Source organism: Dama dama, chromosome 11, assembly GCF_033118175.1.
Source record: "Dama dama isolate Ldn47 chromosome 11, ASM3311817v1, whole genome shotgun sequence".
Taxonomy (NCBI): domain Eukaryota; kingdom Metazoa; phylum Chordata; class Mammalia; order Artiodactyla; family Cervidae; genus Dama; species Dama dama.
Window position 1 is genome coordinate 44,462,745 of NC_083691.1, and position 23,366 is coordinate 44,486,110.

General features: G+C 46.7%; 1 protein-coding gene across 1 annotated transcript in view; it reads right to left on the reverse strand.

Annotated features, from left to right (window-relative positions):
- Nucleotides 1–23,366, reverse strand: part of B3GNT2 (UDP-GlcNAc:betaGal beta-1,3-N-acetylglucosaminyltransferase 2) — a 205,664-nt gene that overhangs the window by 107,305 nt on the left and 74,993 nt on the right. Inside the window, exon 2 of the mRNA XM_061155215.1 lies at nucleotides 11,698–12,098. Coding sequence (XP_061011198.1) covers nucleotides 11,698–11,721 — 24 coding nt within the window. The 5' untranslated portion in view covers nucleotides 11,722–12,098. The remainder of the gene's footprint in view (nucleotides 1–11,697; nucleotides 12,099–23,366) is intronic.

Below are 23,366 nucleotides of genomic sequence, written 5' to 3' on the forward strand. Positions count from 1 at the left end.
GTGAAGGTTACTTTTTGTTCAAACATTGCATGTATCCTCCAGCAGTTATACTTGGCTCAGAGCCATTTATTCTGAGTCCTCTCCTAGATTTCATTTTCCTGGTTGCTGGGTCTCTCTGAGTGTATTATTCTTATTTGCTTACATGGCTCTAGTCACCTTTAGGGCTCAGGTCCAGCTGACTAGGATTCCTTAGGTGTAGCACACTTGCAGTCTCCACTACCGCTATCGAGTGGTAGTCCCCTGTCCAGGCAACAGGCTCTGACACTAAAGGTAGATTTTCTTCTTTTACATCTTACACTAAAGGTAGATGTTCTTTTCTTCTGCAAAGGCCAGTGCTCACCCAGCCTCACAGGTAAGGAGGAGTCTGCTTCCTATTTAGCTTCACCCAACACAGCCAGATACCACCATCTCTTCCTCTGGATTCCAGTCAGTTGCATTTTAGACCCTTTGATAGTGTCCTACAACTCTCTCTCTTTTTTTTTTTAAACAAACAGCTATTTTTAGCATTTTATTTTTTAATTTTCTTGGCTGCAGCATGCAGGACCTTAGTTCCCCGACCAGGGATCAAACCCACACCCCTTGCACTGGAAGCGCGAAGTCTTAACCACTGGACCACCAGAACTGTCCCCTTACTACTCTTCAATACTCTCTTTTTCACTCTATTCTGTGTTTCATTTTGGATAATTTCTACTGGTGTATATTCAAGTTCACTGTTTCTGTCCTCAGCTATGTGGTGTACTTATCAGAGGCATTCTTTGGCATTCAGCTCATTTTGGTTGCCTTATGACCTTGGTTCTCTCTGGTGGATTCAGGAAGACTTATGATGTGTAGACTTTTTTCTCATTGTTTGGGTAGGGGCTATGTTCTTTATTCTCTTACAGCTTTCTACATCCTAAGTAGAAGCAGAATGTTTTCTGTTAGAATTTATGTGGGGCCTCGAAGGGAGGTAAGAAAAAGCTGTGTTTGGCTAGATTCCCAGCCAGGGGCTAAGTTCGTAGTGGACAAGTGATTATCTCTGGGTGGTGTGGTTCTTTTGTTATTCTTTTAATTTGATTGTAATTTCCCAAATTATTTTTACAATGAGCCTACTTGACAAAAACCAGAACACCAAACTTTGAAGCAGTTCTTTTAAACAATTGTTTTAAATGAAAGGGAAACAATTCCTGAGTGCTCCTTTCCTGGACTCACCAGAGAAAACAGTATACTCAGAGGCACGATGGGTTACTGTGCAGAAGGTACAGACAGCAAGGGAATAGAGTTTTGCTGCTCAAGGACACAGCTCCCTCAGCCCCACCTAGGCTCAGAAGGCAACTCTGGGTATTTCCTTTCAGAGCCACCACTTCCCCGCAGCTGGGGAGGGGGCCAGGATGCCACCCCTGTTCCTTCGCTCCTACTCTGCCCAGTGGGAAAGGGTCAGATGCCAGCCCAGGGGCTAGGTGGTTGTTCCATGCTTTTCTAGCACCCTCTCTGGCAACTGCCAAGATCTTAGTGATAAAACCACAGCATGGTGTGAGAATGCTACTCAGGGAGTCAAAGTCTTACTCTCAGCTCTGCCACTGAGTCTGTGACCTTGACCAATCACTGAGTCACTCTGAACCTCAGTTTCCTCACTTGTAAAATAAAGGTCACAATCACAACCACCTCACAGGACTTCATTTTAGGAGGATCAAATGTGATGATGTTACCCAGAGCATTTTGTAAACTCTAAAGAACCATCATCATTCATTTTGTTAAGTAAATTAGGCCTGGGAGTAGAATAGGATGGGAGAAAATAGGCCCCCAGAGTCACTTGCAAATCTCACAGTTCGGGGCCAAATTTGGAGATACAAATAACCTCTCTCTGTTCTCTTGTCTCTTAACCACCTGCTCCCCACCCTCCTTCTGTGGACTCTCAGTGTGTGGGTGTGGTTGCAGCTGCAGGTACCCCTGTAATTACAATACTCAGGGGGCCTCCTTCCTTCCTGTCACCTCTACCCTGGTTCAGGGGTATGTGTGCTGCAGGAAAGTCTTACTTATATAAGAGCGAGAGGAAATGATGAAGTACCCCGCAAGTGTTTCTCTGCCAGCCCAACACTAATCCTTTAATTGAAAAGGAGGGTCCCATTAGTAACAATGGTGTGACATGTTCTCTGTCTCTGCCATTGTGTGCAGTGAAGATGCTGCCTAGCTGATTTCCCTGGAAGAAAGGGGAGCTCATTCCTCTCACGGGAGGTGTGCTCCAGGCCCCAGGCCACAGAAACACCCTCCCTCTGCAGCTCAACCAAATATGGACTCCCAGATGGTACTGCCCAAGACCGGGAGGAAGCACAGCTGGGTTATGCTGTGATGGGCGCTGTCTGAGGGAGGACTGAGTCAGGGATGGAGCTGACACCACTGGCTGGTGGGTGATAGAGCACTTTTTTTTTGAAGTATTTACTTCTTTTTACTTATTTGGTTCTGCCAGGTCTTCTTTGCAGCATGTAGAATCTAGTTCCCTGATCAGGGATCAAACCCAGGTCCCCTGCATTGGGAGCTTCGTGTCTTACCAGTGGACCACCAGGGAGGTCCTGATAGAGCACATTTGAAAAGAAGCTTCCCTTTCATTAATTTTTCTTGGTGTCATAGAGTCTGACCACTCGATCACTGGCAGATACTACCCTTTTTCTTTTTAGCATGAGAAAAGGCTGTTTTTAATCTTATTAATTCATTTCAAAGCTATACATATTTGAACATCTGTAAACATGTCTCAACCCAAGATATAAAATATTAACAGTAAGTTACTTTACCTATATGTTTCTCTTCTGGGTTGTGGTTTCCATGAATCATGAGGCCAAGATGGAATCATGAGGTCAGGAGGCAGGACCATGCTGTGCGTCAATGAAGAGGGCAAGGCAGAAGTTTTACTGACTCATCTGCCCAGTTATGGGTAGAAATGGAGTCAACAGTCCTGCCACACTAGCCTAAGGTTTGGTCTAGTAGTGCAACATTCTGAAGACCAACACTGAAACCTCCCTTGCGGGAACTCCCCCTCCACAACCTAGAGAATGGAGGAAAGATGTCCTTAGAAACATGTTTCCCATGGAAGATGAGTTCATAGATAAGAATTACAAAACCTACAAGGAAGACCAACAACACGAAAGTCTTTAGACCCCCAAAACAAAATTCGATCTTGTATAATATCCCACTGTGAAAGTATCAGTTTATTTATCTATTTACCTGTCAGTGGGCATTCTAAGATATTTCTGGGTTTGTTTTTTATTATGTAAGGAGCTATTAAGAGTATTCTTATGAGAGGTAGGAGCGGGGATTGGGATGGGGAATACGTGTAAATCCATGGCTGATTCATATCAATGTATGACAAAACCCACTGAAATGTTGTGAAGTAATTAGCCTCCAACTAAAAAAAAAAAAAAAAAAAGAGTATTCTTATACATGTATCCTGATGTACATGCTGACTCATGGAGAATGGATATTCAATTTTATAATATATTTAACCAGATCAGATTTATCAATCTTTCCTCTTTTTGGCTGGTGCTTTTTTGCACTTTATTAAAGAAATTACTCTTTTCTCTAGTGCAAAAAAAAAAGCCATTTATCTTTTCTGCTAAGATGAACTTATGAAGACATGCTTTGATGCTATCCTTGATCCATTTAGTGTTGATTTCATGTATGTGGTGTTAGGTGGGTATCCTGTTGCAGTTTTATCCGTGTGAATGTTTTTCTAGCTTCAGTTATTGAATAATTACTCTTTTCCCCACTGATATAACTATTAATATTATATTTCATACTGATTCTTCACAGGAGAAATAATTTTTACTCATAGTCTCAGGAAAACATTATGTCAACATATTACCGTTTTAAAAAGTGGTTGAAAAGTTATCAGTTCCAGAAAATGTACTCCCCACTAGCTATGCTTCTGGTCCTTCCCTCACAGCATCAGGCAAGTACCTGCTTGGTCCATTGCTCTTCAGTGAGGTTCTGAGGGCATGAAGCCACAAGAAGGTTCTGCTGTAGGGTGGCAGGGGGCTCTGGTTTGCCTGACAGAGATGGAAACAATTTACAGGCCTGAGGGAACCAGGTCTGGGGACAGGAATGGGCTAGCTCAAAATAATTCTGAACAATAAGGCACTGTTATGAGCTGGGTTGAACTGTCTTCCCTCCAAAGATATGCCCTAGCCTCTGAACCTGTGGACAAGAACCTATTTAGAAACAGCGTCTTTGGCGATGTAATCAAGTTAAGATGAGATCATCCTGGATCAGGGTGGACCTCAATTCAGTGACTGGTGTCCTTATAGGAAGAGGGAAGTCTGAGCACAAACACCCATGGGAGAAGCCACATGTGAAGACGGAGTCTGAGATATCAGTGATGAATTTACAAGCCAAGAAATGCCAGAGACTGCCAGCAATCATGAGAAGGTGGGAGGAGGCAAGGGAGGATCCTCCCCTAGCGCCTTCAGACAGAACGTGGTCCTGTCAACACCTTGATTTCTGACATTCAGCCTCCAGAACTGTGAGGGAATCCATTTCTGCTGTTTTGAGGTGCCCAAAGCTTGTGGTACTTTGTTAGAGCAGTGCTAGGAAATGAACACAGGCACCCTGTCCCTTACCAAGCAAGGGCCAGGCGGTGTGAGGGGACACAAGGCTGACGGGTTCCCAGCCTTTCCCATTCCCAGGAAAGGTGGCTCCATACCCCTCCGTCTCCTCTAGACCCCATCCTCCAAGGGAAGGAGCCCAGCTCTGCCAGCCATTCTTAACATAAAAATCCAGAGAAGGAAGGAAACAGCCAGGGGAGGATCTGAGAGCCAGGAAAAGGATAGGGACACCTGCAGGGAGAGCAACGGGGGCAGGGCTGGGGGAAGTGGGAGAAATGTCTCTCAGTTCATTTAGCCGTTGAGGAGAAACGCAAGTGAAAGCAGAGTTATTTTTAAATGACTTTTCGTTTCATGACCTCTTGGTTGCGCTGGGGCCCCTAGCATGGAGCTGAGCCCCGCAGCAGAAGCTCTGGGAGCTTTGGGGCTGAAAGCTTGGTAGACACTCCTCTCTTGCTCAAGCAGCACTCTGATGAGGGCACTGACCTCCGTGATAAAACTGAGGCTGTGGAGCCTCTGCTCAATGGCCAAATTCAAACAGCTCAGATTGCCCTGTGCCTGGCTCAGACCTGGAAGCGGCCGGGAGCTTCAAGGAAGCTCGAGGCCAGCCCTCACTGGTCTGCACCCTTGGCACAGCCTTGCCTCCTCTGGTGATGGCAACTTGGTTTCCCTTGAGGAGACTGAATGACAGTGTGTTTCTGGCACTGAGGCTTGACCAGGCAAGGCACGCAGAGAGGGGAGGCCACAAAAGGGGCTCTGGAGCCAAACTGCCAGGGTTCCCCCCAGCTCTGCCTCTTCCTAGCCATATGAGCATGGTATCCAACTGCCTGGGCCTCTGTTTCCTTATCTGTGAAATGGACATGATAATAGTTCTCACTTCAGGGAGACTGAGTTAATACAGCAAATGATGCGCTGGGAACAGCACTGGCACAGAATAGACACTCGATAAAATCCAGCTCTCATAAGTGTTAAAAGCATGATGCTCTTGTCAGATCTGACCAGACCTTAGCTACAAATAATATATATTATCAAGAAGAAGACTCTGATAGGTTGATTACATTCAGTATAAGAATAAATTTCTCCCTAATTATACATGTTGTACCATAAATTGTACATATATATATCTTAAATTGTACCTTAAAATATTAGCTAACTATAACATTACATGTATATTTAAAAATATAAATACTGACAAATCTCTCCATGCAGGAGAATTCCAAATAATTTACGCAGATACCTCACCCTGGAGGGGAACATAATTCCTTAAAGAGTCTCTAAAGGGCTGCACATAGTGATTTCCTTCCAAAGAACACAGTATGGAAGAGAGTGGAGGTAATTTCACAGTGGAAAAACCTGCCCAGCATTACCTCAAGCAGAGGTCAATCCAAGGTCAGCACCAACAGTCATAAGTCACATTGATGGATGTACCCTCGACCTGATGTGATGAGGTAATGCTTTATCTCTGTGTTCTTCTCCCCAGAACCCTAAATACCAGTTTTCAATGAGAAAAAGCTCAGACAAATCCCAGTTGAGGAACAGAAGCAGTCTACAAAATACCTGCCCAGTACTCCTTGTAACTGCCAAGGTCATCGAAAACAAAGTCCGAGAAGCTGGCACAGTCAGGAGAAGCCCGAGGAGACACAACTAAATGTAATGTGGTGTCCAGATGGGACCCCAGATAGAAAAAGGAAATTTGGTAAAAAATCAAGGAACTATGAATAAAGTATGAACTGTAGCTAATAGTAGTGGATCAACATTGATTTGTTAAATGGGACAAATGTGTCATACTAAGGTAAGATGTTACTTTGGCCACCTCATGGGAAGAGTTGACTCAACTCATGGGAAGAGTTGATGCTGGGAGGGATTGGGGGCAGGAGGAGAAGGGGATGACAGAGGATGAGATGGCTGGATGGCATCACCGACTCAATGGACATGAGTTTGAGTAAACTCCAGGAGTTGGTGATGGACAGGGAGGCCTGGTGTGCTGCGATTCATGGGGTCAAAAAGAATCGGACACGACTGAGCAACTGGACTGAACTGAACTGAAGGTAAGATGTTAGTAAACAGGGAAACTTTTTTCCCTTTTTCATATGGGAGTTTCATATGGGAACTCATATGTGGTATTGACAAAAATTCTATAAATCTAAAACTGCTCTGAAAACCAAAGTCTGCTTAATGAAAATATTGGGAACACATGCCTTTGATGATCGATAGGACGTTTGAAAGTCTACACCACTCATTTGTAACCCACACTGCTGCATGGTCTCTCCTATGGTTTTGTCATGTGGCCATTTAACACAGGAAACCTGGCACAGAGTTGGCTGTTTGGAGCTGGCTGTGCCATAGTCTATAGCTGTGTGACCTTGGGCACGTTCCTAATCCTGAACTTCTCCTTCCATCTGTGAAGTGAAGGAGGTATACCAGACAACAGTGATGATATGAACAATAATTAATAACATTTACTCAGTGCTTTCTAGTGCCAGGTCCTGTTCTAAATGCTTCACCTGAATTAACTCACTGAATCCTTACAATGACCCTATGAGAAAGGTATTAGCAGGATCCCCATTTTTCAGAGGAGGAAATGGTTCATAAAGTCCTTCCAGCTCATACGAACCACAAGGCTTTGGTCCCTTTCTCTGAAGGCATCTCTCAAGGCAAATCACATGAGCTCTGGAGTGTGGCCAGCACCAGCTGATGGACAACCAGCACAGTCACGACCCCTCCAATTGCTTCTGTTGGAGGGGGACTGCATTCCACCTACATCTACAGAGATTTTATGAGCGTGAGAATACAACCCAGAACTCACAGCAGCTGATGAATACGTTTACCTCCTTTGTTTAAAATGGCCAAGCTCATATACCCTCAAAATAGGTGCAGGAGTGAGGTGACAACTAGTACATGTGGTAGGAACAGGTGGCCTGAGTCCAAGGCCAGTCAGGAGAGGGTTACTGCCCACCAGCTGCATGGCAGTCTGGGATGGCTATGGGGACATTGTGGCTGATCCCTAACCAGCCTGCTAACCAAAGAGCTGGATCAACCCAGCTTTGCTGCAGTGGGTGGTGGGGCTTTTCCCCACACCAACAAGCAATTTTCTGACACCAGCTGGGTGTTCTACAATTCAACTCACTTCTGACACTATCTACCTGAAGACAGTGTCAGATCCTAGAGGTCAAGGACTCAGCCCCACAAGACTGCCCTCATCCCCCCTCAACTTCAGATGCCAAATGCAAGCCCAGACTGTCACCTGTGCTTCTGACCAACTGGCTCTAGATTAGAGGTTCAGTGAAACCCCTCTTTGGGTTTGATTAATTTGCTAGAGTGATTCACAGAACTCAGGAAATCCATTTACTCACTTAGATTACAGGTTTATTTTAAGAGGCTATAATTCAGGAACAGCCAGATGGAAGAGATGCACAGGGCAAGGTTCAGGGAAGGGGCCCTCTCTGAGTGCCCACTCTCTTCAAATCTTCACATGTTCACCAGAAGTGCTCAGTTCATTTTTGTTGTATGAGTGTCACAGCTAATGATTATAGGAAACATGAGATGGTAAAAAGTAGCAAGCCTGGGGAAGTTACAAAGTCCTCCCAGGCTGGATCTTGACTCTGTAAATAGGAAGTATCACTCCTGAAGACTGTGGCAACTCCCAGGATGTCTGCATTGAACACAAGACCCAAACAAAGAGGAGTGGGTCACTGACAGAGAAATTTCAGCCAGTGCCAGCTGCCTGTAAGGAAAGACAGAAGGGAGGCAAATGGCTTCCACTCTTCATGAAGGACACGGAACGAATTCCATATCATAGAAATGCCCAAACCCTCTCAGTTCCTGGCTGAAGGTAGCCCAGGCAAATGGTGATCTCAGGTACCCTGGCCTCTTCCTCAAGAACAGCAGGCTGGACACCAAAGGAAGACTTATTGCCTAGTACAAAGATGGGGCAGCAGAAAACTAAGCCAAGGAGTGCTGTGCTTAGTCGCTCAGTCGTGTCTGACTCTTTGCAACCCCTGGACAGCCCGCCAGGCTCCTCTGTCCATGGAGATTCTCCAGGCAAGAATACTGGAGTGGGTTGCCACACCCTCCTCCAGGGCATCTTCCCAACCCAGGGATCGAAGCCAAGTCTCCCACACTGCAGGAGGAGTCCTTACCATCTGTGCCACCAGGGAAGCCCAAGAATACTGGAGTGGGTAGCCTATCCCTTCTCCAGGGGCTCTTCCCAACCCAGGAATCAAACCTGGGTCTCCCTCACTGTAGGCGGATTCTTTACCAGCTGAGCTACCAGTATCTTCCCCGAGAGTACTTACTTGAAATATTCACCAGAATGAGTCACAAAAAGAAAACAGAGAAACCAGTGAGATGTGTAACCAGGCTCTCCTTTCTGTTCCATGAACCAGGGAGAAGTGATGGCAAGAATACCAGTGAGCAGAGCGTGCTCTGCAGAGGTCCCAGCTTGAGAAACCCGCACACCCCCACACTTCCGGCCTTGGACCAAGAGTAAGAGGGGAAACCAAAACTGTGCACAGGCAGAAAAGCTCCCACAGGAAACCAGCCATTGGTCCAGATAACCAGTGGCCACCGGCTGACTAGTGCTCTCCTCCCTTGAGAGAGAACGGGCTTGTAGAGGCCACATGTGTCCTGCTCCCTAATCCCAAATAAGAGGCCTTGACCTTTGACAGCATCAAATAACAGCACTTCCTGAGCATTCCCAGCTCATTTAATCCACCTCTCAAGGGAGTTAGATCCAGGGTGTTTTTATCTGACAGGTTAGGAAACTGAGGGTTGGAGACATGAAGTACCTGGCCTAAATTTACATGACCAAGAAGCAGCTCAGATCCAATCTGAGACTTTAAACACCAAGTCCAGGATGTATCCTCTTGCACTGCTACTGTTGAATCAGTAGCCAGCGGCTTTTTCAAGGGTTCTCACATCCACGAGCTTATACATTCTGGGTGAGAAATACCAGGCATGGATCACGCCTCCTCCATCTCCCACATCACAGCTGAGAAAAGACCCTGCAGGGAGGTGGGACTGCCAGCAGCTGCAGTCTGTGTGGTTAGGTTAGCCAGCCTCTGTGCGGCCGTGTGTACTCAGTCATGTCCGACTCTTTGCAACCCCAAGGACTGTAACCCGCCAGGCTCCTCCTCAGAGCATCTTCCCGACCCAGGGATCAAACCCGCATCTCCCAAGCCTCCAACATTGCAGGCAGATTCTTTACCAGTACAGCACCTTGGAAGCCCAACCAGCCTCTGACCGAGACTCAGATCCAGGGTTTTTTCCATGATACCAGCTGGCTGCCTCCTCCCCATCCCACCCAAGCCCCCCACCAGTCCTTTCCCACCATCACATCTGGAAAATTGACTCAGGCAACAGTGGGCTCCTCATCCCCATGTAGGAAGATGCCGTGACATTTACGAGGCTCTTCAAAGTGGGAACACTTGCCCTGGCTTTTCCCCAGCCCTGTGTTAAGTAAAGGTCATGATGTTTGTTAAGATGTGAGCACATGGGTGCCTGGCTCACAGGAAAGTGTTTCAGAGGCTGTGCCTGAGATAAGGCTGACTCCTGGAGGCTTCGCCACAGACAGGCACGACTCCCCCAGGCCCCCACCCCTTGTTAGAGAATAAGACTCGAAGCTCCAGCTCAGTCCTCCTGCTAGACTTTGGGGAGCCCTAAGTCTGATGGGACTGCCCCTTTTCTCACCCATCTGAGGTCTGTGCTGCGGAACATTCCAACCACTCAAGAAAGGCAGGAACAACAAAGGGTTCAAGTGCAAAGATGGTTTCCAGTCTTCCTCTGGAAGAGCAGTTTTTCTGGCTATGAAGAAAGTTTTCAATCCATCTCCACAGAGGATCCTAAAGTCATTCCTCATTCTGTGAGGCTCTTGATTCCAGACCCAGGGCCCCAAGGGTGCCTGAAGCCTTCACTTGGTCATTGCATTAAGACACGGCTCATGTATTTGCCCAGCACAGAGGTCAGGACAGCCGCAGCAGCCTCTCCAAGGTAGTAACTGGAAATGATCCTCCCAGCGACCCCCTCCCTCCACGCCTATCTCAGCAGGTGAAAATCATAGAGGTGCTAACAAATAGCAGGGAGTGAAGCGGGGCTGGAGCTTTAATAGGCCTTGAAACACCCACTGCTCCTGCCTTTCCTGAGTGGTTGGAATGTTCTACAGTACAGACCCCAGGTGGGTGAGAAAAGGGGCAGTCTTGTCAGACTGCTCACAGAAGCCAGGCAGGAAGGACCAAGCTGGAGTTCTGAGACTTGCTATCCAATAAGAAGTGGGGGTCCGGGGGAGTCGTGCCTGTCTGCAGAGAGGCTTCCAGAAGGCAGCCTTATCTCAGGTATGATCTCTGAAACTTTTTCCTATAAGCCAGACACCAGTATGCTGAAAAACAAAAACAGGTTTTTTTATTAAGGCATTTATTAAGAGCAGTATTAGGTTCACAGCACAGTTGAGGGGCAGATACAGAGATTTGCCATATATGCCCTGCCCCTATTTATGCATGGCCTTCCCTGTTATCAACATCCCCCACCAGAGAGGTATGTTTGTCAGAAGTAACGGACCTACACAGATCTATTGTAATTACCCAAAGTCCATAGTTTACTTTAGGGTTCACTCTTGGTGTTGTCTAGTTTTAATCATGTCAAACAGCACTTGCAATCAACCAGATATGAGGCAAATAGCCACGGCTGTTCTGGAGGAAACCCAGATAGGATGCTGTGATCCAAGAAGTGATAGGTCCTACTTGGGAACACACATTGAGCATAGGAACAGAACCGGCCCAGACAAATTAGACATATGTTTTAGTTTCCCTCTTTCCTTAAATACAGGTGTAGACTGCTCTATGGCTGAAAATAATTGTTGGTTCCTTGGAGATGTAGCAATTGAATTGTTCGAGATGAATTTGTGGGAGATGAGGTGACCAGATGATGGCAGACTGACCCTCTCCACACCCCAGGAGAGAGGAAAGGCTGTGACAATTCACTGGACAGAGTCTGTTGCTTCTTGGACTGGTCTGTGGCTGAGACCAAGACCTTCAGACTGGAGACAATTACGGTTATCTTCTCTGAGCCAAGGAGATCAGGCCACACCTTTACCTATGTGGTGGGAGGGGGTGGGGCATGGGGATACTGCACTTACCATAAAGTGTGTTCTCACAGTCATTCATCCTGTGGCAGGCAAGGGAGGATGCCTTAGGCTGGGGGAGGAAAGGATTTCCCCTCTCCGTTTGGTAACTGGGCTTGGAGACTGCTGTTGGTAGGGGCTGAAGTGGCCCTTGTTGGTACCAGACACTCCTCTTCGAAGGCGGATGGAAAGTTCTCTCAGGAGCCTGTTGTCAGAGAAGCTGCAGGGCTGGGAGCAGGGCCGTGTCCTCTCCCCTGGGCCTGGCAGAGTCACCAAGGGATCAGCCTTATGAGCACAGAGGCAGAATCAAGGCAGCAAGGTGAGAAGGCTGGATGAGAGAGGTTTTGTGGAGCTCATGCCAGGCTGTGCCTCAGGAAACTCTCAGAAATCTTGGAGAAGGAAACTCCACGTTTTGACTGTAGGAAGGAAGTAAAATTTCATTTTAGATACAGTGAAATTTATGAAAGGTGAACAGCATAATACAACACACCCACTTCACAGATGAAGAAGGCAGGGGTCAAAGGGTGTAAGAGTCTGCTGTCTGAGAAGCATGAACCAGTCTCCGATGGTAGCAATAACCCTGGGATCCTGTGCGGCATTCTCCACAGCTACATCTGCTTAGCCTTTGGGTAAGAGTGGTACAAGTGAGGCCGGATTGCACAACCTCCTTCTATTTCACTCATTTTTAAGTGATTGAAAAATAATTTGGGGGGGAAAGCCAAACATTAATCACAGTCAATCAAATATGGAAAATAGTACAACCTTATAAGACTGAAAATGTGTCCAGATAAATGAAACAGAGAATTCTAGAATGGAATGTTAGTTGTCTCTCTCCCTCCACAGCCCTGGCACTGAATGAGAAGAGGAGGTTAGAGAATAAGACCCCAAGGAGTATCACCAGCACCCCATGATTTAGCAGACAGGGATGAAAGGGTGAACAGGCAGCCTGGGGAAAGTTGAGGAGAAATCCCAGGGAAAAACCCATCAGGGAGGCCAAGAGGAGGTGGAGGAGCAGCTGCACTTGTTTTTTGGGTTTTTTTTAGGGCTCTGCGCTGCCTTCCAGGAATGAGCCAAAGCGCCTGGAAGAGACCACATCCCTGCTAAGTGAAGAGGACCCTGGTGTGGGGCACTGAGCACATTTCAGGAAAGAGAGCAGAGCCCTGTCATCCACCTGTCGCTTTAACACTCAGACCTCAGTGAAGCAGGAAGTACTCTCATCCCCCAAACTCTAGAGTCAAAGGACTGACAGGTAGGTAGAAAGGTGTCACGAGGGCGCTCACACTTTCAGAGCACTGGATGGTCTGGCCAGACTTATGCAAAATCAAAAGAAATGTTAGGGAAGCTAAGCCAACATGCTAGATGTTTTTAAGGAACAAAAAGAAGGCCGAGGAGGGGAAGAGAAAAAAATAAGAAACAGAATATGAAAAGATAAACAAAGCAAGTCCAGAGGTAATCACTGTCCCAGTTATAGAAGAAAACTCCTGAGTGCTTCATACTATAGAACCAATATGAATATTTAATTATATTAATAGTTAATTACATTAATTCAACATTTAATAAATTATATCCATTTAGTGTATAATTAAATGTATTGGTATGTTTTTGAAACAATAAAAAAGAACCTAAGGATGAGTGGATAAATTAACTAAATAAAAAGGAAATTGGGAGTGAAGGCAACAAATTAAGGACAAAAGCAAGAAATTTATAGATCTATTAGATAAGTTAGAAACATCAAAGAAGCTAACAAGTTTTCTGGCTCAGAGGGAAAGATTGAGATAAATTACAGTGAACATGCAGGAAAATGACAAAGCAACTAAAGCAATTAAGAACATGTTGCTCTATGGAAGACAAGCAAAACCATCCAACACAGGGATAATTGGTATTGAATTTAAGGTCAAATTGATGAGCACTACTCCCCGACAGCCCTAACTTCCTATTGCAAATACATAGAAAAGCTTGATTTTCAAATACAGAAACACCATTTTAAAATGTTATCGCCAAGCTCCAAGCAAGCAAGGCAAGTCTTTAAGGACAGAGTAGGAATATTACCAAACGGAATCTGGATGTGCTCTGACATATAGCAAAGCCAATCTACTGACACCAGGTTGTGGTGAAAGAAAGAACAGCTTTTATTACAGGGCACCAAGCAAGAAGAACCGGTAGTTCATGTTCAAAAAGACCCAAACTCCCCAATCCCTTCCAGGGAAGGGTTTATAAAGACATTATGATGAGTAGGGTTGTGGGGTGTATGATTAGCCCTGTATGATCAGCCCAGGCACAATTCTCTGGCTGATGGTGAGGTAACAGGGTGATGCTTTGGGAATCTCAATTATCAGTTTTCTGGCTCCAACTATTCTGGGGTCCATGTGATGATGGTCAGCAGGTAGTTAACTTTTTCCTCCTGGTGGGTGTTTTAGTATTTGCAAAAACATTCAAAGATATGGCTTAGGATATTATTTATAGCCCTTGAGGGGGAACTAAAGGTCTTTGACTTTGTTTTATGGCCAAACTATTATTTCATCTTGCTTGACTGTTTTTATTTGTTTCTGTATTTTCTCATCTCTCTAATTAAAATTGCTCTTTGTAACTCTAGCAAGGCCTAGGAGGCTAAAGCTTTTCTACAAACAACAGGCAGGGGACCCAGGGGAAGGGGGTGGTCTGTCCCTGGGAAGGTCCCACAGGGTCATGCTCAGTGTCAGGAACAAAGATGTAAATAAGAGCTGAAGCAGCAAGACCCACAGGGGACTCAGACTGGGTGACTGCAGTCGTGGTTTCAGTGAGTCATGAGCTCCAGATGTAGCAGAATCTTGAGGTCAGGAGATAGGACCATACTGCTTTTCAATGAAGAGGACCATTCAGTACAGTAGAGGCTGTACTGAATACACCTATCAGCCCAGCTATGAGTAGAAACAATCCTGATCCACTAGCCTAAGGTTTGGTCCAGCAGTGCTACACCCTAAAGGACAACACCGAAACCTCCCTTGCGAGAATCCCCCGTCTATAACCCAGAGAACACAGGGGAGATGTCCTTGGAAAGATGAGTTCCATGGGAGATGAGCTCATAGACAAGAATTACAAAGTCTATAAGGAAGACCAACAACACTAAAGTCTTTAGACCCCCAAAACAAAAACATTTACACTGGAGATAATATGCAATCTTGAAGAGATTTTAAATTAAAATGTATATAAAACTTCAGAGAACTAAATGAATTAATAGCCACCATCATAAATAGGAACAGATGGTTATGAAATAAAAACAGGCAAACATTCTACACAGTTCAACTATTAGAAACTAATAATGTAGTTATTGAGATATCTAGACATAACCTTCTTTGTGTTCTATAGGTATGTGAATACTTTTTACACACAAGTATTCACGAGTCCATATATAGAAGATCTGGAAGAATGTATACATCAAGTTGTGAATAGTGGTTAACTCTGAAAATGGAACTGTGGTAATTTAAATTTTCTTCTTTTTGCCCATCTGTATCTTTTAACTTTTTTTTTTTACAGTGAATATGTAATATTTTATCAAAAGAAAAATCAATAAAGGAGATATTTTAATCTTAAAAAGATAGGGGGAAGTTTGCAGGGCTTCTGAATCAGCCCATAATCATGAGTTAAACTGTGAGAAGTTAATACAATTGTATTATCACATGAAAACAGTTGAATAATTTCTGAGCAAATGTTTAGAGTATATTCAGTATTGTCTAACTTTATTTGTAGACTAAGTTTTATGCCCAAAATAATTCACTTCAAGGAGAAATAGGCAGGCATCTTCCAGAGTGGTTACAGCTGAGGTCCACTTGAGAGGCTGGTATAACTGCAGAGAAGGGGGACCTCTCCTGTATAATCAGACCCTGAGGACAAAGAAAGCAAGTTTTGAGTGTGAGCCAAGCATCTAAAGTCACGAGAGCAGGTGCTTGGAATTCCGGGCACTGATTGGGGTTCAACCTGCTTTTCACACGGGAAACTGATAACTTCTGGGTGACGAGGAACAAAGATTATTCATTTAATGATGAAGGGTGAGTCTCCCTGAGCAGCAGGTAAGGCCACGAATAGTAAATTTAAATTATTTCAAGAACACGGCCTTTAAAACTGTTTTTCTAACTCCAGTGTAGTATGTTCTCCCCAGACATAAAGTCCTAAGGGAACAGGTCACAACTGCAGTGTGACAGAAATATCTTTGACTTCAGTCCCCACTCTGTCCTTCCGCAGGCAGGACTTCAGTATCTTATCAACACCACCTCAACCAATAAAGCCTTTCTGTACTTCTCTTTGGTGCCATTCTCCTCTCTGCTTCAATGGGATTTGCTGGGGCTTTTGCCATGATTGCCAACCTGGCCATCACCAAGGTCAATGACGACTCCACACATCACTGCCAGTGTTGGCCATTAACCACACAGCTCCCGGGTTTTTGTTGTCATTGTCACTGCCCAGTAAGGATGTCATCACCCTGTTCTCTGACCATGGCCACCACTACTCCATACTGTGCCCCTGAGCCACTTAGACCAAAAGATGCCCTTTCTCAAGATGTCCAGTGTCTTCTTCTACCAGGAACTGTCATAATTTCCTGATTTTGTTTCAATGCACACTTGACTGCCATTTGCTGTTAAGATTTGTCTGTAGTGTCTGTTTATGTGAATGCACGCCTTCAATGTGGCAGAGCACAGACTACACAGCCTTCTGACCACCCTCAGAAGAGGTGTGTCTCCTCACAGTATTCACAGCTTCTTTGTAAGACTCCAAAAGGAAAATCCCAGCTATATTCATTTACTTATGGCCTGCTGGCCTCTTCTACCTAGAGCTGGGTCAGAGGTCCTCAACCATCAAATGTACCCAAGGGTACATTCAAGAGAATCCTCCCCATCAAATTCAAGCCAGAGCCTTCAACATCGGAGTGAACTCTTTGCCCATGTGGGCATACTCTTCAGAGGTCAAGGTCATCGTTATTTTTTCCCTAGAGATGTCAACCTGCTCTCCTAGGATCCAGCAGTTAAGACTTAAAGGTTCTTTTCATTTCTTCCAGCAGCCTGAGCAGGTTCTCATGCAAAGCACAGACCTGAAATCCCACTTGGATATCCCACAAATACACCTTCCCTTGCATACAGCTGTGGTCCCAGGGGATTCTGCCACACAATTGTGACTTGTCAGACATGCCCTATGCTCAGCAGCCCAATCCTGAAAGGGTCCACTTCCCATTATGGGGGCCCTGCTGTCTCTTTGTTTATTCACAACTCTTTTAACAACCAAAGCCAACCCAACCTACATTAAGGTATTTGAACTAAACCGAGAAGTCTCTCCCTCTGAATTTGCCCTGAGTTAGATTTCCTGAGAGGTGGACGCCAGTCAATGTTCACTGAGCATCCCTGTGAACTTAAAGCTCTGGGCTGGATACAGATGGGACTCTAAGAGGGATAGACAAGGCTTCTTCATGGACGAAGCTCCCAGTTTATGCATAGTCCCAGTATAATCAGTATTTGCACACCCTTTCACTCTTAAAAATGTCACAGTTTGGAGGCTAAAAGTTTCACAGTCATCCTAGAGATGAAGCACAGTCATATGAAGAGGACTCATCATATGATGAGTGGAAATACCATCAAATGTTGGGTAAAGAGTTGTCATAGTTTCTCAGAAGGGAAACTGAGGCTCCAAGTGTTTAAGTGGCTCCCCAGGACCTTGAGGCCTTTGGGCATCACTGGAACCAGTATCTGAGGTTCCTTCCCTTACCAGCCCCATCACACATCTCTCCCCATGGGGAAAACGAGGTTTCCAGAGAGGGAGAGAGATACCTAGCGGTAGACACAGCACATCACAAGAAAGTCTGCTTTCATTGCTCATAAAGACAAATAAAATGTTCAAAACATTTTAAGGGGGCACTAGGGAGAGTTATGGATTTTAGACTTGTGAAAACTACTTGGCATTTACACACACCACAGTTTCTGAATGCTGAATGGAAAAGAGTTCAGGGTCTGTGTGTGTATGCTGCACAAGGGGAGGGGGCAAGAATGTGTCTAGCTGACACATTTTAGAGGCCCAAGTATATCATTAGATGTTTTGTCTGGGGCTCTGGCCCTGCACTGGCCCTGCATCTCACACACATGCTCATTCCCAGGCTTGCCAAGCTCCTCCTGTGCCCACGTTCCTGATTCTCCTTGTTGAGGAGGAAAAAGGTGAAGGTTCTCTTATCGTCAATGTCTTTTGCCTTTGTCTTAAGAAAGGAGCTAATTGAGGGACATCTGGCTGGGGTGCCCATGTTTGGTTTAATTATTTACCCTTTGTGTGGTTAACCCCACCACCCATACCCAGAGATGTCCCAAAGCACCCTGCTGATCGGGGAGTTTTCTTCTGTTGAGTTTAAGTGCAGCCTGCAAGGGAGGGCAAAGCAGTGGGGCAAGGAGAACAGAGACCACTCTGAAACCCCAAGTCTTTCCCCAGGCTTGACAGAGGGGGCAGAGAGGAAATCCCCACAGCCTGGGGGGACTGACAAAAACAAGCCAGCAACATCCCAGTCACTGACATCTTTCTGCATCTTGTCAAAGAATAATTTTCAAAACATCAAAAACATGGTTCAACACAGATTACCCTTGAGGACATTATGCTAAGTGAAATAAGTCAGTCATAAAAGGACAAACACTGCAATAATTCCATTTAAGTGATGTGTCTGAAATAGTCAGATTCACAGATCTAGAAAGTAGAATGGTGGTTGCCAGGGGCTGCTGGGAGATGGCAGAGAGAAGTCGTTGTTTAAGGGGCTGCTGGGAGATGGCAGAGAGAAGTTGTTGTTTAAGGGGTATAAACTTTCAGTTCTGCAAGATGAAGAGGTTCCAGAGATCTGTTTTACAATGTAGATATCCTTAACGCTACTGAACTGTACACTTAAAAATGCTTGAATTTTATGTGCTTTTTTTTTTTTTTCCTCTTTAACCATCAACACAAACACACACGAAGTTAAAAACATGACTGTAGGGATGGAACAGGGAGTGTTTCAGGATGTTCTGTATCCTGATTGTGGTGGTGGTTTCAGTCTTTAAATGGGTTCAAGTGCATAGAACTGCATATGAAAAAAGTACCATATACCGTCTTCCTACATGGTAATTTTTTCATTAGATATTTTAAAACATAACTTTTATACAAATGTAGCATGAACCTATAACAAAAATGTATTTCATTAATTAATGAGAGACCCAGAAAGAGGGTTCAAAATACAACAGGAGACACTGAAATATTTCTAATAACTGAAAGGAAGAGTATTGAAATGATTGCTAGATTACGGTGTATATAAGATAAAACCTTGGTCATTTGATTAAAATATTATCTGCATCGCTGTATAACAGTCCTGCATTGCTATTAGTTTTCTACACTTTCCTTATAAAGTTGTAAAATACCCTAATCAATAGTAAACACAAGTTAGACAAAGGTCCGTGGTGATTTAGTTACTAAAATCGTGTCCTCTTTGCAACCTCATGGACTGTAGCCCGCCAGGCTCCGCTGCCCATGGGATTTTGCAGGCAAGAATAAAGGTCTACTCCTGCAGACAACATTGTAACTCAGATGGTAAAAGTATCTGACTGCAATGCAGGAGACCCATGTTCAATCCCTGAGTAGGGAAGATCCCCTGGAGAAGGAAATGGCAACCCACTCCAGTATTTTGCCTGGGAAGTCCCATGGACAGAGGAGTCTGGCAGGCTACTGTCCATTGGGTCACAAAGAGCCAGACACTACTGAGCGGCTGACACTCTCACTTTGTTTCACATAGACAACCAGATAACCTCCTAGGGCAGCCCTGCTGGGTGACTCCCACATCTGGCATGACTCCAGGGCTTGCAGGAACCCCTCTGGTCCCATCCGCTAGTCTTAGACAATTTTTCCTAACTATCTAGATGAAGGGAAGCAGGGGGCTATCCGGCCCAGAGCTGAGCCAGGGAGGAAAGAGTAAGTGGTGCTATCAAAAGAAGTGAGGGCCAGAGATACCCTGCCACTCCAGCTGGTCCTCGTCTTAGCAGAACATCAGTTTTCAAGAATATGGGCATTGAGAGGAAGGACTATAGGAAAAAAAAACAGGAAGTGGTTGTTGGCTCCCAGAACCACCAGATCACCCTCAGGCCCACCAGACGCATTCTTGCCCAGGATTCTAGACCCAAGACAGAGCAGCTTCTGCTCGGGCCTGGCCTCTCTCCCTCCAGGTTTCATAGGCACCATCTGATCTTGACTTCGGGTGGATCCCCCTGCTTCCTTCCCCAGGCACTGGAAGTGGGACTGTTATGGGGCTTCCCTAACCCTAGCTGCTCAGAGGGTAATGCCAGAGTAAGCTCATAGCAGACCTGGGAGGATCTGGCCTCCCTGCTACACCTCCGGCCGAATGGGGGTCAAGGTGGGAGGGGTGGTCTTGCCAGCCAGCCCCAAGCTGACACCTGAGCACAGGTAGACCCGGGAGACTCCATGGCCCCTGGTGGCTGCAGGGCCTTCCTTTGCAGGGAAGGGCGATGTGGAAAATGTGTGCGACAGAGGTGAACTGGAGCCTGTAAACAAAAGGCTTCGAGAAACCTGGGGCCTGGTGACAGGAACCGCCTGGGCCAGGGTCCCTCCAAGGCCAGCCAAGTGCCTTTTTACAACTCTGGTCACAGCGGGGCAGCTGGCCCTGGCAGCAGCTGAGAGAATAGAGGTGATAAGTTCTCCTCGGCACTGGTGCCAGCAGCCTTTCTTCCAGGGCTTAATAATTCAGGCCTCTCAACCTAGCCGGCCCGCCCACCCCAAGGCTGTGAGCCAAGGCCGTGGTGGTGTCCGTTTCCCGGATCTTCCTGCACAAGATCCCAAAGCCAGCTTCCCTCACCTCCCCGAGGTTATGGGGGCAGGAGGAGGGGGCAGGGAGGTCTTAGGCCAACTCTGTCACTGACAAGATCCTCCTTAGCCCCATCCGCCAGCCCTAGTCGTCCTGACCGACCTTCAGCCTTGGTCTCAGCTGCTGCCCGCCGGGCCCTGGGGGCCGTCCCAGGTCTGGTTACTGCTCTCAGGCAGCCACTCAACCCCTCCCCTGGGAGGCTGGACTCACACCTCACTGGACACAGTTCAAAGAAGGGCCGTTCTCATTCCCCTCCCTCCCTGCCCTTCTCCTCGGCTCCCCACCCTGTCCTACTCCCCCCGACCCCGCTCCCCACCGCCCCCCACACCCCACTCGCCTCATCGAAGCCCCTCTGTTGTTTCCTGACCTGAGCTCACTGCTGTGGAGGAGGGCATGACGGCAGGTCTCCGACCCTCCCCTCACTGGAGCCGCCAGACCCTGTTCTGCAGCTGTCAAGAGAGCCCCAGACCTCGGCGGGAGAGTGGGCCAGCGGGGAGGGACCCTGTGGACGTCAATCCCTCGGGGAGGGCAGAGGGAGGGGTGGGTTCCTGGCATCCCTGCCAGGGGCCTGAGGCAGGAAAAGCGGTCACTGAAAGAGCGTCCACCCCAGACACAGGCTGGCGGGGGGAGGGTCCATCGCTGATCTGGGTGCTGGGTCTCCCCACCCCCACCCCCAAGCAGGGGTGTGAACCGATCAGAGGGAGAGGATTCCTGGGGAGTGGAACTTTTCACAGGGGGTCAAACAGAGGTATTGCTGCAGCAGCAACAAAAAACAGTCAGCTCACTCACGTGGACCAGGTAAGAAGCCTTCTGCCCTGGCACGTGCAGCTGCCAGCAGAGGTCCTGGCACGGGCAGTTCAGGGCTTGTAGAGAGAGTGGGAGGGACCTGGGTGGCAACCAGGAGAAATCTGGGAATGCAGAGAGGGGATGGGGTCCCTAGAGGATCCCCAGGGAGCCTCCTCTCTCTGGGAGAGCAGCAGCCGTCTGAGCCGGGCAGAGGCTGAAAGCTTCTGTGCCTCTTCGGTGAGAAAGAGCAGAGCGCTGCTTTGCTGACTTTGGCACCCAGACATGGCCTGCTGGATAAGAGGCAGGGGAAACACCTCTTACACAACCTCAGTTCACAGTTGAACTTTGGGAATGCCACAGCATGCCACCAATTCTTAATAAGATCACTTTGATCTGAGGCTGCTCCAAAGTTGATCTTATCACTAAGCCTCCTTTTCACTACAGACTCTCCCCACCCCTGACCAGCAGGGGTGCCAGGCCTGGGCTGGCCCTTCACATTCTCACTGCTGCCTTGTGAAGGGGGAATTAGCACCCTGAGACAAGGGAGGCCCCAAGGTCAAGTTACAATTCATATAATCTGTGCCCTTCTTGAGTTTCTGCCAAGCACGTTTTGGATCCAGATATAGGTTGTCACATTTCCATTCCATTCATATGAAATGTCCAGAATAGGCAAATCTATAGAGACAGGAAGCAGATTAGTGGTTGCCTGGGGCTAGGGGAAGAATGAAAGGATGGGGCCCTATAAGGCCCAGGATTTCTTTTTTGAATGAAAATGGTGTAGATTGTGAAGATGGTTGCACAACTCATTGACTATCATAAAAGCCATGAATTAGATAGTTTAGATGGGTGAGTTGTATGGTATGTGAATGATATCTCAATAAGCTAGTTAGGAAAAAAAATAATCTTGGCAGATTTTGACTCAAAAGATGATCTGTCACTTGGCAGTGGTACAAAGGGCTATTGTCACTCACCCTCACCCTCCCCTCTGTGCTCATGACCGTCACAGGAGCCAAGCCTCGGCTGCAGCAGGGCCCCACGGAGCCCCATCGATGTTGCCATGTTTACTCAGGTGAAGAAGGCCCAACGGGCTTCCAACCTGCCTGCGCTGCCTGTGAGCCTGGAAGAAAAGTGAGCTGTTTGGGTTAAGAATGTGACAGGAAGAGAGGATGAGAGGCTCCAGTTGGAGAGAGGACAAAACTATGGAAGATGCCCTTATACCAGACTCGGCACCCAAAGCTCTGGGCTTGCACTAGGCTGGTGGTAAACAAGGCCTTCCTTCATTTCCAAAGAGAAGTCAACAGAGGATCTCTCAGAGTTGCACGTGCTTCTGTCTCAGGGTGGGTGCAAGGCCTTTGCATGGTCTCCTTAGAGGATAATGAGTCTTAAGATACTGATTCTCTGGATTTCCCTGCTGGTACAGTGGATAAGAATTCACCTGCCAATACAGAGGACATGGGTTTGATTTCTGGTCCCAGAAGATTCCACATTCCTCAGGGCAACTTAACCAGTGCTCCACAACTCTTGAAGCCCGCAAACTGCAACTACTGAAGCCCTTGCACCCTAGAGCCCGTGCTCTGCAACAAGAAGCCACCACATTGAGAAGGCTTCATTCATGGCCACTAGAGAAAGCTTGAGCACAGCAAGGAAAACCCAGTTCAACCAAAACTAAAAAATTAAATTAAAAAAAATTTTTTTTTTAAAGATTGGCTGTGACCTGGGATGGCACAGCTCCTGGGCAGGTAACCACAGGCTGTCAACACCCTGGGCTAGGACTCCAAATTTCCTGCAGTTCACCTGAGTGACTGAACCAGGTTGTGCCAAGAGGTAAAAATGGTTAGGTGAAATGGTTGCCTGGACTAGGGGTTCTCAAAGGGTTATTCCAGGACCAGCAGCTTCAGGTATCACCTGAGGACTGAGGAGTGCAAATTCTCAGGCCATCCCAGACCTATCAAATTGGAAACTCCAGGGACGGGGCCTGGCGATCTGTGTTCTAACAAGCCATCCTGGGGAAGTCTGATGTGCATTAAAAAGTTTGAGAACCGTGACATAAATTCCA